Source organism: Mauremys mutica, chromosome 7 (assembly GCF_020497125.1).
Source record: "Mauremys mutica isolate MM-2020 ecotype Southern chromosome 7, ASM2049712v1, whole genome shotgun sequence".
Classification (NCBI taxonomy): Eukaryota; Metazoa; Chordata; order Testudines; family Geoemydidae; genus Mauremys; species Mauremys mutica.
In genome coordinates this window covers 62,971,760-62,987,541 of record NC_059078.1, presented here as the reverse complement: position 1 = coordinate 62,987,541, position 15,782 = coordinate 62,971,760, and the positions used below count along the sequence as shown (strand labels likewise).

Genomic DNA, 15,782 nt, shown 5'->3' with positions numbered 1-15,782 from the left:
CAATGTTGCCAATGCCATGTACACAGGGAATGCAGAAAAGCATGCCTATGCACAGCAGAATGCGGTAAGATTCCTCCAGCCAGCACAAATACATAGACTCTCACATGATGGGGAATTGCCACAGTGTTGGAACATGGCTCACCACTTCATTGCAGTAGGGTTTCTTTGGGTTTGCAGTGGCTTAGCTGGGAGCAGCACTGGGCTCCATGTGTTCAGATCTAACCAGACTTGGTCTACGAGGGTTTAAGTGCATGTCAGATCTGAACTTGTGCAATAGGTCTGAAAATAGCAGTGTAAATGGTTCTCAAACTTACTTGATCACACCTCCCTTCTTTGTGGCTATAGTTACCCCCCCCCCCCAACTCTGAGTGCTGCCCCGCAGTCACTGCTCTGCAACTGCCCAGCTCTAAATGTGTAAAGTGAATTTTTTTCCCCTAAAGCGTCTCATGGCCCCCAGAATACATTCTGCACCCCCAGTTTGAGAACCTCTGGTGTAAGAAGTCTCTATCTTCCTGCTGGGCAGAGGGAGGGGAAGGTTGCACTGTATTCAACTGACAGAATGGCAATGCATTATAGTTTTCTAAGAATTAGGGCTGGGGTTCAGAGTACTTGCCCGAAATATGCAACTCTGTGTGGTTCCAAGGCCACTGGGAGGAGGCTAAGTGGTGCTGTTGATACCTCATCCCTTCTCAGAGATAAAGGAGGGAGGAGTGGTGGGACCACCCTCATTGTGGATGGCCAGAGCCTGTCTGGCATTGCTTGAGCTCATTTCTAAGTTACAGGCGACAGCCTCTCCAGGTCCACTGTGTTCCAGCACCAAGAGGTGCAGTCTACCTGCACAGCAGCTTGGCTGCTGGCCACAGAGGCTCTCTTCGCAGCAGGCTGAACCTTGGTCCTAATAGCATGGTAGATGGGGCACTCCTCTGCAGTGATTTACTGCTTGGGCAGCTTCTTGTAGCAGATGCTCTGATGAGTCTGTCCTCCTTGGGAGGTTGCACAGCAGCTGGCAGTTCAGTGTGACCAGCTGGCGGTGCCCTGGGAGGGGGCCAGAAGGGCATTGGGGTTTCTGGCTCAAGAGCAAGGTGATGGCAGTGGAATGGAATTGTTCCTGGTGTCATTTTAGACAGGAGAATATCCCACATCAAAGCTGGCTGCTTCTTTCCTTACCATCACCCCACGCTAATTTCAGACCCTCCCTCCTTCCCTTTGCCAAGTGTCCAGATCAGGCCTCCCTCCTGGAAGGGCAAGGAATTGGCTCCCTCCTTTTGTCCTATATTATTCCAATGGATTTGCTTCCCCTCTCCTCACACCTACAATCTCCTCCTTTCCCTGCTATCTCTCAGTGCTGGAGGATCTTCCTGCCAGCAGCCTGGCCCTCTAGAAAATGAGCCCCTACCCGCTCCTGTAGTTCAGTTCTGCCCCCCCCCCCATGCACCCTACATTGCGATTCTTGTCAACAACTTGGGCTTTGGTGCCAAATCCACCTGTCTCCTCCCAGGGCTGGGGTGACTCCTCCAGCTCAGCAGAGTGCTGGGGGGTGGTGTTTCTAGTCCCGTCTTACACCGTCACATTGCTGTGGGGGTCCCAATGGCTATAGGTAGAAACTGCCCTTTCCATGTCTCTTCTGATAAGTAAACTGAAGCCACTGGACACCAGATCTCCAGGGTGAGAAGAGCCTCCACCCACCGCTGCATGTCTGCCCCTGCTAACTCCACCCTTCACTCCATAACCTTGGCATCATCACTAGTCCTGCCATTCCCACCCTTGCAGCACTGCCTGAGTACCCCACAGCCTCATCTGCTGTTGTCTTGGCTCCCGCAGCTCATCTCCATGGCCTCTGGCTTGTATGTGGCTTAAATCAGGGCAGGTTGAGTGGATAACAGGCCAGCTGAGTTCAGAGGAAGTTCAACCTGGTACTAATCTTTTCCAGGGAGCAGACAAGCTGAGGCCAGACTGTGCTTTCACACTCCAGGACATGTGTAAGATTGGTGCTGGTGTCTCCTGCTGGCAAGGGGAGGGGGATGCTCAGGCCCCAGGAGCTGCTCTGCTTTGAGCAGGAGCAGGAGCAGTAGCAGCACTTTTCAGGCCTTTGAGCACCAGCAACAAGAGCTCCTCTCCCTCCTGTCTGCAGTCAAGGGACGGGGTGGACGAACTCCTAGACAACAGAGAACTCGCACTATGGCTCAGGAGACGTGGCTGCCCCTAGGTTTCCCTTGGGCTGTATTACCTGGACTCGCTGCTGGTGTCTGTGGGGCAGGCTGAGGAGCATAGCATTCAGCTCTACTCTCCCCACACCTTGGGTGCAGAGCCATACTGAATATGGGGCTGCCAGGCCTTTGGGACACTGACACTCCCCCTCAGCCAGGCAAGGATCCACACTTTTTTGCCTTGGAGAGGACAACGGGGGAAATTCAGCTAGCAGTTTTCACACAGCCCTTCCATGGGCCGACTTCCCACCCTAGCGATGGGAATATCCCGCTGGAGAGAATGGGATTCTGGCCCATTGTTTTCAGTGGGGCTTGCGGGTCACACATTTACACCGCCTCTCTCAGGAGTGTTCAGGGCTTGGGATCTGGCATGTGGGTCACAAGTTTACAGTGGCTGTCTCAGGAGTGTTCAGGGATTGGGTCACACATTTACACCACCTGTCTCAGGAGCATCCTGGCTACTATGTTCCTCTCAGGAGCAGGCAGAGAAGACAAGCTGCAACCGCAAAGCCCTAATGATAGAGATTTACTTGTTACTACTGACAGCACTCCATTGCATAGTTAGGTGGCGTTTCAATTCCCCAGTCCCCCTCGTCCGTGTGGGTGCTGCAGCTCCCAGTGCTGGGTTCAAGCCTACAGCCACCCTGCCTTTAGTCTGATTGCAGGGACATCAGAGAGACAAGCCACAAAGAGTGGGCACACCAGCTAGAGACAAACTAACCCCTTTCCCTTGGCAACGGCAAGGGACAGAAGGAATCGGAGGTTGAGTAATGAGCTGGAAACCAGAAGCCCAGCAGCAAGGAGAAGCGAGCAAGTGGCATCAGAGCCGAGGCTTGTGCTGGTGGGATTCAGACGTGTCATACAGGCTGAGCAGACGGTCGGCTTCCCGCCAGCCCGACAGAAGGGCCCCATGCGTAGTGGAGTAGAAAGTCCGGTGCGTGGCTTCTCCAGCAAAGAGAACCTGCAGCGGCTGCAGTGGGAAGAGCAGAAGCAGGCGTGAGCACAGCACTTGCAGGGTTAATCACACTGTTCTTGGACTCATGCGGAAAGGCAGCTGCATGCCCTGTTCAGGGATAATCGTCCAGCTTCCCACAGGACGTGTGACGCACACAGAACCGGAGTGGGGGACTACCAGGGTGATCCCCACTGCAGCCACAGCTTTGTGCATGCACTGCACTACGTATACCACACCTCCCATAGAACTTCCCATGCTGAGGACAGCAAACGTCCCAGTGACCTGCCCAGGGTCATGGTGCCTAGGGCATTTTGTTGAGCCATTCATAAGGGCTTTGCTGCGATATACCCATGCCCTGTAGTTTCATTATGGCTGGGGGAGGCCCAGATCCCACATCCTTCTAGTTTAGCTCTTGATGAATGGGGCTTTATTAAGCAGTGGATTCCCTGGGTATTTCAATGCCAAGCTGCCCTCCCCATTTCCCTTGGCACATACACCAATGCTGTAGCTGTCATTCTGGTGCTGTGCTGCAGCCAGGGATTGGGCATTTTTGCCATAAGCACATCTAGCCCTGCTCAGAGTTGACAGATGCCAGCGTCTGGTGTGGCATCCATCCCCTCGTTAGCTCTGCCAGAGCTCCGGCTGCACTAGTGCAAGGGGGGGAGGATTTCCCCATGGCGGCAAAGCCTGTTCCAATGCCCTGTGCTATGCCAGCCAACCAGGGAGAAACGCTCCATCCCCCAGCAGAGGGGGACAATGACCCAGCTAGGCCCTGACAGTCAGACCAGAGGGAGGAGCAGGAGATGGTGGGGAGAAGACAGACATCAGACAGGACTGTCACAATCAAACAAAGGCAGCTAATTCCCATCTCCAGCCCCCCACGGCAACTGCAGCTGTTCACCCCACAGGCCGTGCAGACGGAACACTGCACTCCTTTGCTACCGTACCCAGGTGTGAAAGCAAAGCCATTACCCGGGGGTCAGCTGCATCCTCGGGAAGGGGTTGAGCCAGTGCGTCAATGTCATCTCCTGAACTGCCAACGGCCACGTAACTGTAGGAGCCCCTGGTGTAGGGAGCGCTGTGCCACTGAGATCGCATCACCTTCTTCGGCGGGGCGAGGTGAGGGTTCCCTGAACCACAAACACAGCAGCTGAACACCCGGCAAGGGGGCCTGCATCTCAGAGCACAAGCAGCATTCATAAGGCGTCAGGCGCTAGAACTCTGCACAGACATGCAGAGCTGGTCTGCGACTCACCCTAGCAACCAGACCAGGTGACTCACATTAGCTCCAGTTCAGGATTATAACAGGGCTTCAAAGTGAACAATAAGGGGCCAGGCAGGAAGGGGTAATTTGGGATCCCACCCAGCATGTAGGGGCTGTGCTAGCAGACGAGGAGGGGGATAATGCCACCTGCTTACGCATCATTTACAAACCAGGACATGGCCGAAGAGCCCAGCTCACTGTTCCACATCCTACAGGTGCCTGCCTTTGCAGTCAGCTCTGCGAACCAAATGCGGGCCCTTGCACTTCAACTAACGCAGCAAAGCTGGAATCTCAACAGCTGCTGTCACCCCAGGCGAGCTCTCCCCTGCGTGTTGGGTGGCTCGCTTCCTACAGTGGGACTCTGACGGCGTGGAGCCCTTGGCTTCTGGTTCATGGCCTCCATTTTCAAAAGGGGATAGTGCTTTTGGGGGCCTCAGCTGGAGGCACCAGGGCGAGGCCTGATTTCCAGAGGGAGGGTGCTCAGCACTTGCTGAAAAGCAGGTCCCTTTAAGGGATGTCAAGCTGAGGCCCCAGGCAGCGAGGCCCCAACATCACCAGTCCCTTTGAAAGCTCAGGCCAATGAACTGAAGAGTTCACATGTGGGCCAGTAGGGGGGGGTTACCTGTCAGTCTACGGATGACATCAGTTAAGGCCGTAAGAACTGCAGCATCACTGAGGGTCTCCATGTACTCAGATTCCTTCCCAGCAATAAAGCCACAGAGGATGTGCCCATACCTAAGAAAAGACAGGTGAGCAGCTTCATTCCAGAGAAAGGATCTGCTAGGCACGGGGGGACCCTGGTACAGCTAGGTAAACAACTGAGAGCCACAACTCCGCTGAAAGCAAAGATGGCTGCTGGGAATGGTGGGAATCTGGCAATGTTAGGAAAGCTGCAGGCCAGCACTTCAGCCAGCAGGGAAACTGAGGCACAGCTGGCAGGTGCTGTGACCCAAAACTCCCAGGTGCAGTGAGTCACTGGTACAGGTAGGAAATAGCTGTGGGCCAGGCCTCTGCTGGGAGCAGGGCAGACTCAGGGTGGCAAGAGATCTGGTTTCACACTTTCAGGGGTGACAGAACCCTTTAGATAAATACCATGACAATGGAGGGGTGGGTGGAGTGAGTTGGAAGGTCTGATGGGAGACAGCGTAACCTATGCCAGTAGGTGTTAGAGGCTCTTAGGGTCACAGTTGCACTCTGCGGCTGCTTGGCAGAGCTCTGAGCAGCACTGGAGCTGCCTGTCGGCAGACTCAGGAGGGCAACACTGAACCAGTTATACTTGGCCCACACTCAGAAAATTTTCTGTGCTGCTACAAGGACAAGAACCAAGGGTTTTACATAAACTGGAGTGGACAAATCAATTCTGCAAGGCCCGGTCAGTAACATTCATTGCCCTGTATTCCCTGGCATCCTGCCCACTTAGCTGGGTACCGACAGTTCTCAAGGGGCTGAGTGGGTAGGGTGTGCTGGATGGCTCCAGTGAGAAAAGGCCACAACACTGCCATGAACCAGTCCCCTGAATGACAGGGAAGCGTGGGACTGGTGGGTGGCACACTCGTGAGCTGAACTGTACTGTCTGTTCTAACCCAGAGCACCCGCAGAAGCCAGTTACCACGCCTCAACTCAGGCCCCCACATACCGTTCCGGCGGCTGGAGGACCAAGAAGACGATAAGTTTTCTGAACCAGCTGGCCTGCAGGTCGGTCCCAGCCTCAACCAGAGGAGACTCGTCCTCCCAGACAACCTCGATCAGCTGGCAGTCCGGTGGCCAGAACGGCTGCTCAAACTCCAGGAAGATCTTGTTGTTCGTCCCGAAGCCCAGCTGTCTAATGGCGTCTGCTTTCCGGGGAGGCAGCGGAGGGTCGATAAAGGTCTCATGATGTTCTTTAAGGAACCCTACGAACATAGGCGGCGAGTTATATGGGCCTGTGGTGCCCATGCTCCACCACTATTCAGGAATGTGGGCCAAGCTCCACCAATGTTTGGGCTTATATTTTACATACATTTTGATGTGAATAATAGGTCTGTTCACAATTGTCCACTGAGCATCAACTTGAAGGGCAAGCTTAACCTTATTTCTTAAGGTAGCGCAACCCTGTGTCGTGAAAACAGGCTAAATTATCAAGGTGCTTTTGCGACGCGCAGTCTTCCAACAGTCTGCATACACAATGATGACAATGACGTGGGACTGTGATGGAGACCCGTGTCATTTTCATCATCGTCTAAGCAGAAGGTTGAAAGTCAGTGTCATGAATTCACCCATTCTGCACCGCTGCATCTCCTACAAATATAGCCCTAATCCCGCTTCATTTGAAAGGCATCCGTATACTGTTTGAGTGCCTGCGGGGAAAAACACGCAACTTCAATTTAGTGGTCAGTTTGGGGTATGATCGTGTTTAGCACGATACTCGATTATTTTATACTCTTTAAAGTAAAGTATATAATTGGTTGTATAAGCGTACAACAAAATATAATGTATTGAAGCAGGCAAGTGCTGCTTCTGACTTTCCACTTCTAAATTGGCCCTTGTAATCTTGTGGCACTTTTTGATCAGTCTGCAAAAACTGTTCTGAAAAGAAGATCTTTATATTTTCTATGAAGGCCGAATCAACATTTAATCTGGATTCCAAGACTGGACATACGCATTCTGTGGTTTTACATCACACAAAAAATCCTCCTGTCACAAGGAAGTGGTAATGAAGTATGCTGCTCTGCAATCGCAGGTATATATTTCTGCACTGATGTCAGCCAGTTACAGAGAAGAACCACAATCAGCTAGGAATGCACTATACAACATTTTTAACAGTGTTCAGTACCTAGCTCAACAAGGCATAGCATTACGTAGACATAATGAGAGTGATTCAAATTTGATGCAGCCCTTGTTGCTATGCAGTACAGATTCAGAGGAACTGAGACAGTGGCCTAGTCGCCCAAAATACAAGTGGCTGTCACATGAGGTTTTTAACAAAATAATCGAAACAATGGCAATGATGGTGCTAAGACAAATTGTGCAAAAGATAAAGGCTTCTAAGTTTTACGCCATTGTAATGGATGAGCCAGTCATGTGTCCAGTAAATTTAGTGGGGTCCAAGCCAGAGTGAAGGATCGAGAGCCGAGAGTGGAATTTATGCACTGTGCTGCACATTCCCTTAACCTTGCCACGCAGGATGCCCTGCATAATATTCCAGAATGTTGTGATATGTTTTCAATGGTGAAAGATCTCATCAATGCCCTCAGGGAGTCATCAAAGCGTATGATAGCATTCAGAGAGTTTCAGAGTGAAGGGGAGCCTTCTTTACGACCACTGTGCCCAACAAGATGGGCACTAAGAATCAGCAGCATTAAATCACTGCTCAACAACTTAGAGGCCATGATGAACTGCCTGGATGAATTTAGTCACTCTTCAGATGAATTTGGCTCAAAATGCAGTGGATTCTTGAAGCGACTTCAATCTTTTTCAATGTACCTTACACTAACAGTTCTTCTGAAATCCATAGGTTCTGTAGAAAAAGTTAATGCATCCTTGCCAAGGGCTGCTCAGCAGGGCTGACAACTCATTGTGTCTCTCCCTTGCAGGGCCGCCCAGAGGATTCAGGGGCCTGGGGCAAAGCAATTTCGGGGGCCCCTTCCATAAAAAAAAAGTTGCAATACTATAGAATACTATATTCTTGTGGGAGCCCCCGCAGGGCCCAGGGCAAATTGCCCCACTTGCCCTCCCCTTTGGGCAGCCCTGCTCCCTTGCTGAGCGGCATGCGCTCCGCCCCCTGACCTTCCCAAGCCTGCTGGGGTTTCTGTTCCCCTTGTATGTGGCAAGGTGGCACATCCTGGCTGACAAGCATCTGTCCCCGCTGAGATTATACCCAGCGTGGCAGCAGGGTCGATTCCTGGGCTTGGTCAGAGAAAGTTAAACTGCTGCTGTCCCTGGCACTGCTGCAGCAGCCACAGCAAGCGATCCTGCCCCTCACGGTGCCCTTCGCAGAGCTGCCTCCCAGCCCGTTGGATGGGCTCCACCTCACCTGGGCACTGGCACACTGAGATATACTGCAAAAGGGGAGCTAGCCCTTCACTTTGGTCTCTGCTACAGAGAGCAGACTGACCCATACACGCCTCCTAGCAGCCTTACCAGCCATCCCAGCACCCTCCAAGTCTTGGCTCTTTATAAAAGACACAAGCATTGTTTGCTCTGGATGCATGGCTGCAATAGCCCGCGGTCCTTCGTCATTAACCACCCAGGCCTCTGCATAACTGATCATGGCATGGATGCCACCCGGCACCAAGGTCTCAGCCTCATCCACAGCTTGAGCGTGCAGTTGCTGCAGGGAGACCAGGTCAGGGCAGAGGGACCTGGCCAAATTCCACACCCACCCAATTGCTCCTGGGAGTCAGTTCCGGTTGTCGGCTGTTGGCTGGGAGAACTCCATCCTGCGCTGCCCAGTTGCCCCTGTGGGGCTGTCAGCGCCCCTGCTACAGCAGGACGGAGCTGGCGAGGGCGGGCATGGCTGGCACAGCCCAGAGTCACATGTTTGGTGGGTGCTGAACAGGGTGGATAAAAATCAATGATTTAAAAACATAAAACAAAACAAAAAAATCTGATTTTTTAAATTTAAATCAGATTTCTTTGATAAAATGCTTTTTGAGGAAAAAAACCTATCTAAAGTTAGTTTTAATTAAGATACATTATTGATCAAAGATCTCTCATCATGGAATAAGGATTATAAATTCTAATTCTATAGTATGAGACAATATATCTATGTAATGTTTAAGAAAAGTTTTGTAAATGAGTTCCAATAGTTCATGGATTACGGACCCAATCTTATGGGGTTTCAGGGGCTTCTGTATCGATTAATTAGGTTAATCTTTCTATCTACCCAATGGGACTCAGTGCTCAGTCTAGAAGATACCCTCAGAGATGCTTAGTTTTGCAGTTCTCAAACTGTGGATTTGTGCCTCCAGAGATACCATGCTTGTTAAGAGCAAAAATGTTTTATATATATAAATTTGTGTACACAGAGTCAATCCTTTACCTCTCTCTAAAAGTGCAAAGTTTCAGAAAGTTCAGTGAATAGAAGATTGTTGGGGGCTGAATAGATCTGGACAAGGAGAAGAAATCTGGAGATAAATGTGAGAAGGGAGAGACAGGCAGCAGAAACAAAAGTGAAACTGTTTGAGCAGCATATTCCAGAAGTCTTGAGGTCTTTCTGAGTGTAGCCTTCATTGATTTGAGATCTACCATACCATTCTCTCACTAGAAGGGAAAACCTATAATGGCAGCAGGCCATAAAAGAGACCCAGTTTGGGAATATTTTAATGAAGTTCCTCTACCTGTGAGTAAGACAGGCGTGTGCAAAAGGCAAACAGTGCAACAAAGAAATGCAAGGCCTGGTCACCCGAATGAAACATCATCATGAGAAGTGTTCCTTCTCAGGAAGAAGCTGCAGTGAAGATGATGAAAGGAACATGTCTGAACATGCGGGATCTTCAGGTTGGTAACAACCAAGAAGAATGCACTTTTATGTAGAAATCCATGATTAAATCGAATCTTCCTGACTAGTGATTTGATTTAAATCAAATCCACCCTGGTGCTGAAGCAGCAGGCACAACATGTGCCCAAGCGCTGGGTCCACGGGCACCTCATTGTCACATTGCTGCGGCCACTGCCACCCACTGCTGGTGTCTGCAATCATCCGCCAAGGGGCAGGCCTGGATGATAGGAACCCGTGGGCCAAGATGGACAATTCATCAAGGGGCCTCCAAAAGCGAGGCTGACTTCAGGGCCCTTGGTGAGACATGCAGCCACATCTCTGCCCACAGGGGCCCTGCACACTGGGTCTCTGGGGTGGGGGAGTTCCCACATCCGCCCCCTGCGGGAACCAGCTAGGGGATTACTGATCGGGTTCGCCCAGCATCAGGGCAGGGATCTGGGTGCCCTTCCCGGCCAGCCCTCCCCATGGGAAGCCTTCCAGGTCTGACCGGCTACAAAGCCTTTCCCTCAGTGTGCACAAGGGCTGCCCCCATTTATCCTGCCACTCCCTCCGGGCGTGGGTGCCAGAATGCCCTCTGGTACTGCCCAGCCTGTGCTCTCTGCTCAGCTGGGCGTGGGCCCCTCAACTTCTTCAGGAAGTACAGAGATACCACCCAAGGGGCTTTCTCCTCCTGGGTTTTGACACTGGAGGTTTGGGTCTTCTCTGCCCTGAGACTCTCTGGGGCCAGCAGATCTAGCAAAGCGCAGCCCAGGGGACAGCTGAGCGAGGGGAACGGGGTCTGTCGGACTGATCGAAGCCAGCTTGTGTTCTTGTTTTACAATGCAGTTCGATTTGGTTTCTCTTGCACAGACCCCTTGGTGGGAGAGGGGAAGCTGGGTTATCATCAGAGCTCCTTCCTCCCTGGCGAAACACCCCGCGAAGAGGTTTCACCAGGGCTCGGTTTGGAAGGAGGGACAATGCCACAGCTGGGGCATCAGGGCAGAGCTGCCCTTCCCGTGGGCAGAAGACAAGCCAGTGAGCCCAGGCAGGGCAGGGCCCGGCCAAGCCAACCCATGGGGCAGCATCTGGTTCACCAGAGAGGAGCCACAGCGGGAACAGATGGGAGCGAGGCGCTCGGGAGCAAGGTGGGGCGCGAAGCGGTTCACCTAGAGGCACCGTGATGATGACGTGATCCGCCAGGAACCTCTCGCCGTCCTCACACTCCACCTGGACTGGGAACGTCCGCCCCTCTTGGCTCTCCTCCCGGTAGGAGCCGCCCCAGCGAACCGCCGTCACTGGCTTGTGGAACAGCACGCTCTCCTTGGGCAGCGAGGTCAGCATGCAGTCTGGCAGGCCTCCATAGCCGCTGTGGGAGAGGAAGCGCCCAGCGCCAGCACATCAGCCCAGGGCTCGCTGGGGGCCACTGGCCTCCTCCCCAAGCTGAGACAGACCCACACGCAAGTTCAGCTGCCTCCCCACAGGGAAAGGCCCAGAGCAGCCCCAGTGCCTCAGACCAGGTTTAGGAGAGAGGGGCAGCAGAGTGGGCTTTAAATCACCCCCTCTCTGCTCCCTAGGGGAGCCTGACACCCCCTCACAGCCTTCCTTGCTGCTGGAGCTGCCCTGGACTACTGGGGTGCCCCAGCACGTGGGCAACTGAATGACTGCTGGGCTCCCTCTGTGCAGGGCAGACCAGAGAAATACCCGGAGAGGTAAGCAGAGGAGTGGGGGAGACAGACACACAGACAGGCACACGCACACCAGCGGGAGACAACGCATGAGCATTTCCACAACTTTCTAGGGGTATGGGGGGCCTCCTTTTACGGCCAGTGTTCCCCAAAATGGCACCACCACAAGAGCCCCTGCCCCAAGGCTGACACATTGGGCTCCGCACCCTGCCACCCAGTGAGCCAGTAGTGGCATTACCGCTTTGCACAGACATAGGGGACAAGCCAAGCATCTGGCAGTGCAGGGTAACACCAGCCCGCCCTGGACACACCAGAGGCCACTCCTGCCTGCCGAGCGGCACTGAGCCCGTGTCCCTCGGCTCGGCAAGCCACAGCACAAGCTGCCCTCTGGGACAGCGACACAAACAACACTGCGACAAGGTCGCTGCTTCTTGAGCAGCCAGGGCCGTGCTCCCAGCTGTCTGTGGACATAGCCCTATGGAAACACTCCCCTGCCTGCATTCCCTGTTCCCCTCTGGCTCGGGAAAGAGCTCTCAGCTCCTCCTAAACAGGGACGCAGCCCCTGTAATACTGGGCCCAGTGCAACACCTGCAAGAGCCTTTCCCACTGCCGTCCATGGGAGAAAGCTCAGCCCACCTTCCCCTCGCCAGCTCCAGGCTCGGGGGCCCAGCTGGGACAGCATGCTCCCTGCGCTGCGGGCGGAGGGCTAAGAGTCAGTCCTTTGCTCTGCAGGGCCATTTTTAAAAGCAGAGGCTGGGCTGTTTGTAGAGCCTGGAAGCGGGAGCTGGTCTCTCCCACTCTGCGGGACTCTACTTCGGATGGGCAGACGCTGCGCCAGGTTGCTCTCAAAGCCTGCAAGCGCTGAGAAAGCGCAGCCGGCCCCAGCTTGCCCCACTCACCCAGGGAAGGTGCAGTCCAGGCCGGGGAGCATGGCGTACTCCCCAAAGGGCCCCAGCGCCACGTCATCCATGCTGTGGGTCCCACTCACGCAGCACTCCAGTTTGAAGTACGTGTTGAGGATGGCCAGCTTCAGCCACTTGGTTTCGTCGTCATCCGTCCACTCCTTCACCTGCTGGGCAATCTCCTTCCGCAGATACTCGCCCACACTGGGCACAGAGACCTGCGGCATGTGCAGGAACTCACGCGTCTGGTCCAGCAGGGTGGAGAACAGGTTCCTCACCCCCTCCACCAGCTCTGGGCTCAGGACTCGCCCCGCGCTGGAGTAGAACACCGCGGGCAGGAGGGGGTGGCCCCCCACCTCGATCTGCTGGTTCTCCTCGGACATGGCTTCCTCGTCCAGCAGCCCATAGTCAGATGCCAACTGGAAGACAGGGTTCTCCTTGGAGGGTCCATGGATCCAGTGTGCGCCCATCTCCACCACTTCACTCCCTAGGAGGCAGGGGAAACATTACACAGCACTGGCACAGACTCGCCCAGCCTGCTGCCCCCAGCCTGGCACAGCTCCCCACCCTCCTGCCTCAGAGACGCCACCTCAGAGCCTGGCACAGATCCACACAGCCTGTTGCCCCCCAACCTGGCGCGCGCGCACACACACACTGCTGCCCCCAGCCTGGCACAACTCCCTAACTCCCTGCCCCAGAGCCTGGCACAGACACACCCAGCCTGGCACAGCTCCCCCAGCCCCAGGGACACTGCCCCCCCCAGTCTGGCACAGACACACCCAGCCTGCTGCCCCCCAGCCTGGCACAGTTCCCCAACCCCACAATAGGTCTCATCCTGGTCTCTAACAGGTAGACACCAGCTTGGGTCCTCAAGTAGGAGGGTTAAGAAGCCCCCAGAGTGTTTGTTCTCACTAGTCATGATCGGGAGGAATCACTCACCCACAAACCACTCAAAGGCAGAGATGGGTGTCAAAGAGCCACAGGGTGAATCCCCTCACCCACCCAATGACAGATGCTAGGATGCAGAGCAAGAGGCAGCTGTATGCCACAGGGACACTGTCCCTGAGCCTGGCGCGTGCACGCACACACACACACACACACACCCCTCAGACCCACCCAGCCTATTGCCCCCCAACCTGGCACACACACACACAGCCTGCTGCCCCCAGCCTGGCACAGCTTCCCAACCCCCCATCCCAGAGCCTGGCATGGACACACCCAGCCTGGCACAGCTCCCCAGCTCCAGAGATGCCACCCCAAGCCTGGCAAATACCTACCCTGCCTGGCACAGCTCCCTAGCCTCAGGGATGCCACCCCCAAGCCTGGCACAGACCCACCCGGTCTGGCACAGCTCACCAGCCCCAGGGATGCCACCTCCAAGCCTGGCACACTCCTACCCTGCCTGGCACAGCTCCCTAGCCCCAGGGATGCCACCCCCAAGCCTGGCACAGACCCACCCGGCCTGGCACAGCTCGCCAGCTCCAGGGATGCCATCCCCAGCCTGGCACAGTTCCCCAACCCCACAATAGGTCTCATTCTGGTCTCTAACAGGTGGACACCAACTTGGGCCCTCACGCGGGAGGGTTAAGAAGCGCCCAGGGTGGTTGTTCTCACTAGTCATGATCCACCACCCAATGACAGGTGCTGGGACGCAGGGCAAGAGGCAGCTGTACGCCACAGGGGCACTGCCCCAGACCCACCCAGCCTGGCCCAGGGACGCCGCACCCCGGCACAGCCCCGGACACTGCCCCAGCCCGGCGGGGTCGGGGCCTAGTTCCCCGCGGGGCCCGGCCGGTACCGAATCGCTGGGAGCAGACGCGGCCCCCGGCCCGGCCCGTGGACTCCAGCAAGCGCAGGTGGGGGAAGGCTCGAGAGCTGGAGAGCCGCTGCGCAGCGCCGAGCCCGGCGAGCCCCGCGCCCACCACCAGCACCCGGGGTCGGGCCTCGGCGGCGGCCTCCATCCCGCAGCGCGCTGAGCTCAGCAGCGCCCCGCCCCGCCCCGCCTCCCGGAGCCACCTCCTCCTGCCCGCCCGGACCCGCCCCGATCCGCCTCTTCACCGCCTCCTGGCCGCCCGGACCCGCCCCTTCACGGCCCCCTGCCTCCCCCTGCCCGCCCCGATCCGTCCCTTCGCCCCCTCCAGCCCGCCCTGATCCGCCCCTTCACCACCTCCTGCCTCCTCCAGCCCGCCCCAATCCGCCCCTTCGCTGCCTCCAGCCGGCCCCGATCCGCCCCTTCACCGCCCCCTGACCCCTCCTGCCCGCCCCAATCCGCCTCTTTGCCTCCTCCTGCCCCCTCCAGCCCGCCCGGATCTGCCCCTTCACTGCCTCCTGCCCGCCCCAATCCTCCCCTTCTCTGCCCCCTGCCCCCTCCAGCCCGCCCAGATCCGCCCCTTCTCCACCCTGATCCACCCCTTCGCCGCCTCCTGCCTGCCCTGATCCACCCCCTCCAGCCTACCTCGATCTGCCCCTTCACCACCTCCTGCCCACCCTGATCTGCCAGCTCCAGCCTGCCCCAATCAGGGGCGGCTCCAGGCCCCAGCACGCCAAGTGCATGCTTGGGGCAGCATGCCGCGGGGGGCGCTCTGCCGGTCGCCGGGAAGGCGGCACGCAGCCAGCCTTCGGCGGCATGCCTGCGGAGGGTCCGCTGGTTCTGCGGCTTCGGTGGAGCTGCGGGACCAGCGGACCCTCCGTAGGCACGCCTGCGGGAGGTCCACCGGAGCCACGGGACCGGCGAGTGGCAGAGCGCCCCCTGCGGCATGCCGCCGTGCTTGGGGCGGCGAAATGTCTAGAGCCGCCCCTGGCCCCAATCCACCCCTTCGCCGCCTCCTGCCTCCTCCTGCCCACCCCGATCCACCCCTACACCACCTCCTGCCCCCTCCTGCCCGCCCCGCTCCACCCCTTCGCCGCTTCCTGCCTCCTCCAGCCCGCCCCGATCTGCCCCTTCACAGCCTCCTGCCCTCCCCAATCCGCCCGGATGAGGGTGGGAAGCCCAAGGCGGGGGCAGAGCCATTACCCTCACCCAGCACTGGCTAGAGAGAACTCAGCTGGGGCACGCATGGTGCCCTGGCCGTGTCAGACCTGGAGCCCACAGCCTGCTCCCCAGGGAGTGATTCCACACACAGCAGCAGCCACAGCCCTTTACTGGGACCAGACTTTAGCTCAGACCAAGAGAACGAGCAAGAAAGAACCAATGTCAAGTCCATCTAAGGGAGAGCACAGAGTGTGTGTCACAGTCTGCCCAGAATGGGCCCGGGCTCTGCAATGCACAAACAACAAAGGCACAATAGCCATGCAGCTAGATACACCCTTGC

General features: G+C 56.2%; 1 protein-coding gene across 2 annotated transcripts; it reads right to left on the bottom strand.

The window, feature by feature from the left end:
• Positions 1-2,718: 2,718 nt before the first annotated feature.
• Positions 2,719-14,523, bottom strand: PAOX (polyamine oxidase). 2 transcript variants are annotated; one of them, XM_045023299.1, is made up of 7 exons: positions 14,488-14,523; positions 12,469-12,958; positions 11,051-11,250; positions 6,063-6,318; positions 5,049-5,161; positions 4,135-4,292; positions 2,719-3,177 (listed from the first exon to the last, which is right to left on the bottom strand). In XM_045023299.1, exons 2-7 carry the CDS (start codon positions 12,939-12,941, stop codon positions 3,028-3,030), a joined length of 1,350 nt encoding a protein of 449 aa, XP_044879234.1. In that variant the 5' UTR covers positions 12,942-12,958; positions 14,488-14,523; the 3' UTR covers positions 2,719-3,027. The 2 variants fall into 2 exon arrangements, with proteins under 2 accessions (XP_044879234.1, XP_044879233.1); XM_045023298.1 differs by lacking the exon at positions 14,488-14,523 and adding an exon at positions 14,270-14,461.
• Between the last annotated feature and the right edge of the window lie 1,259 nt (positions 14,524-15,782).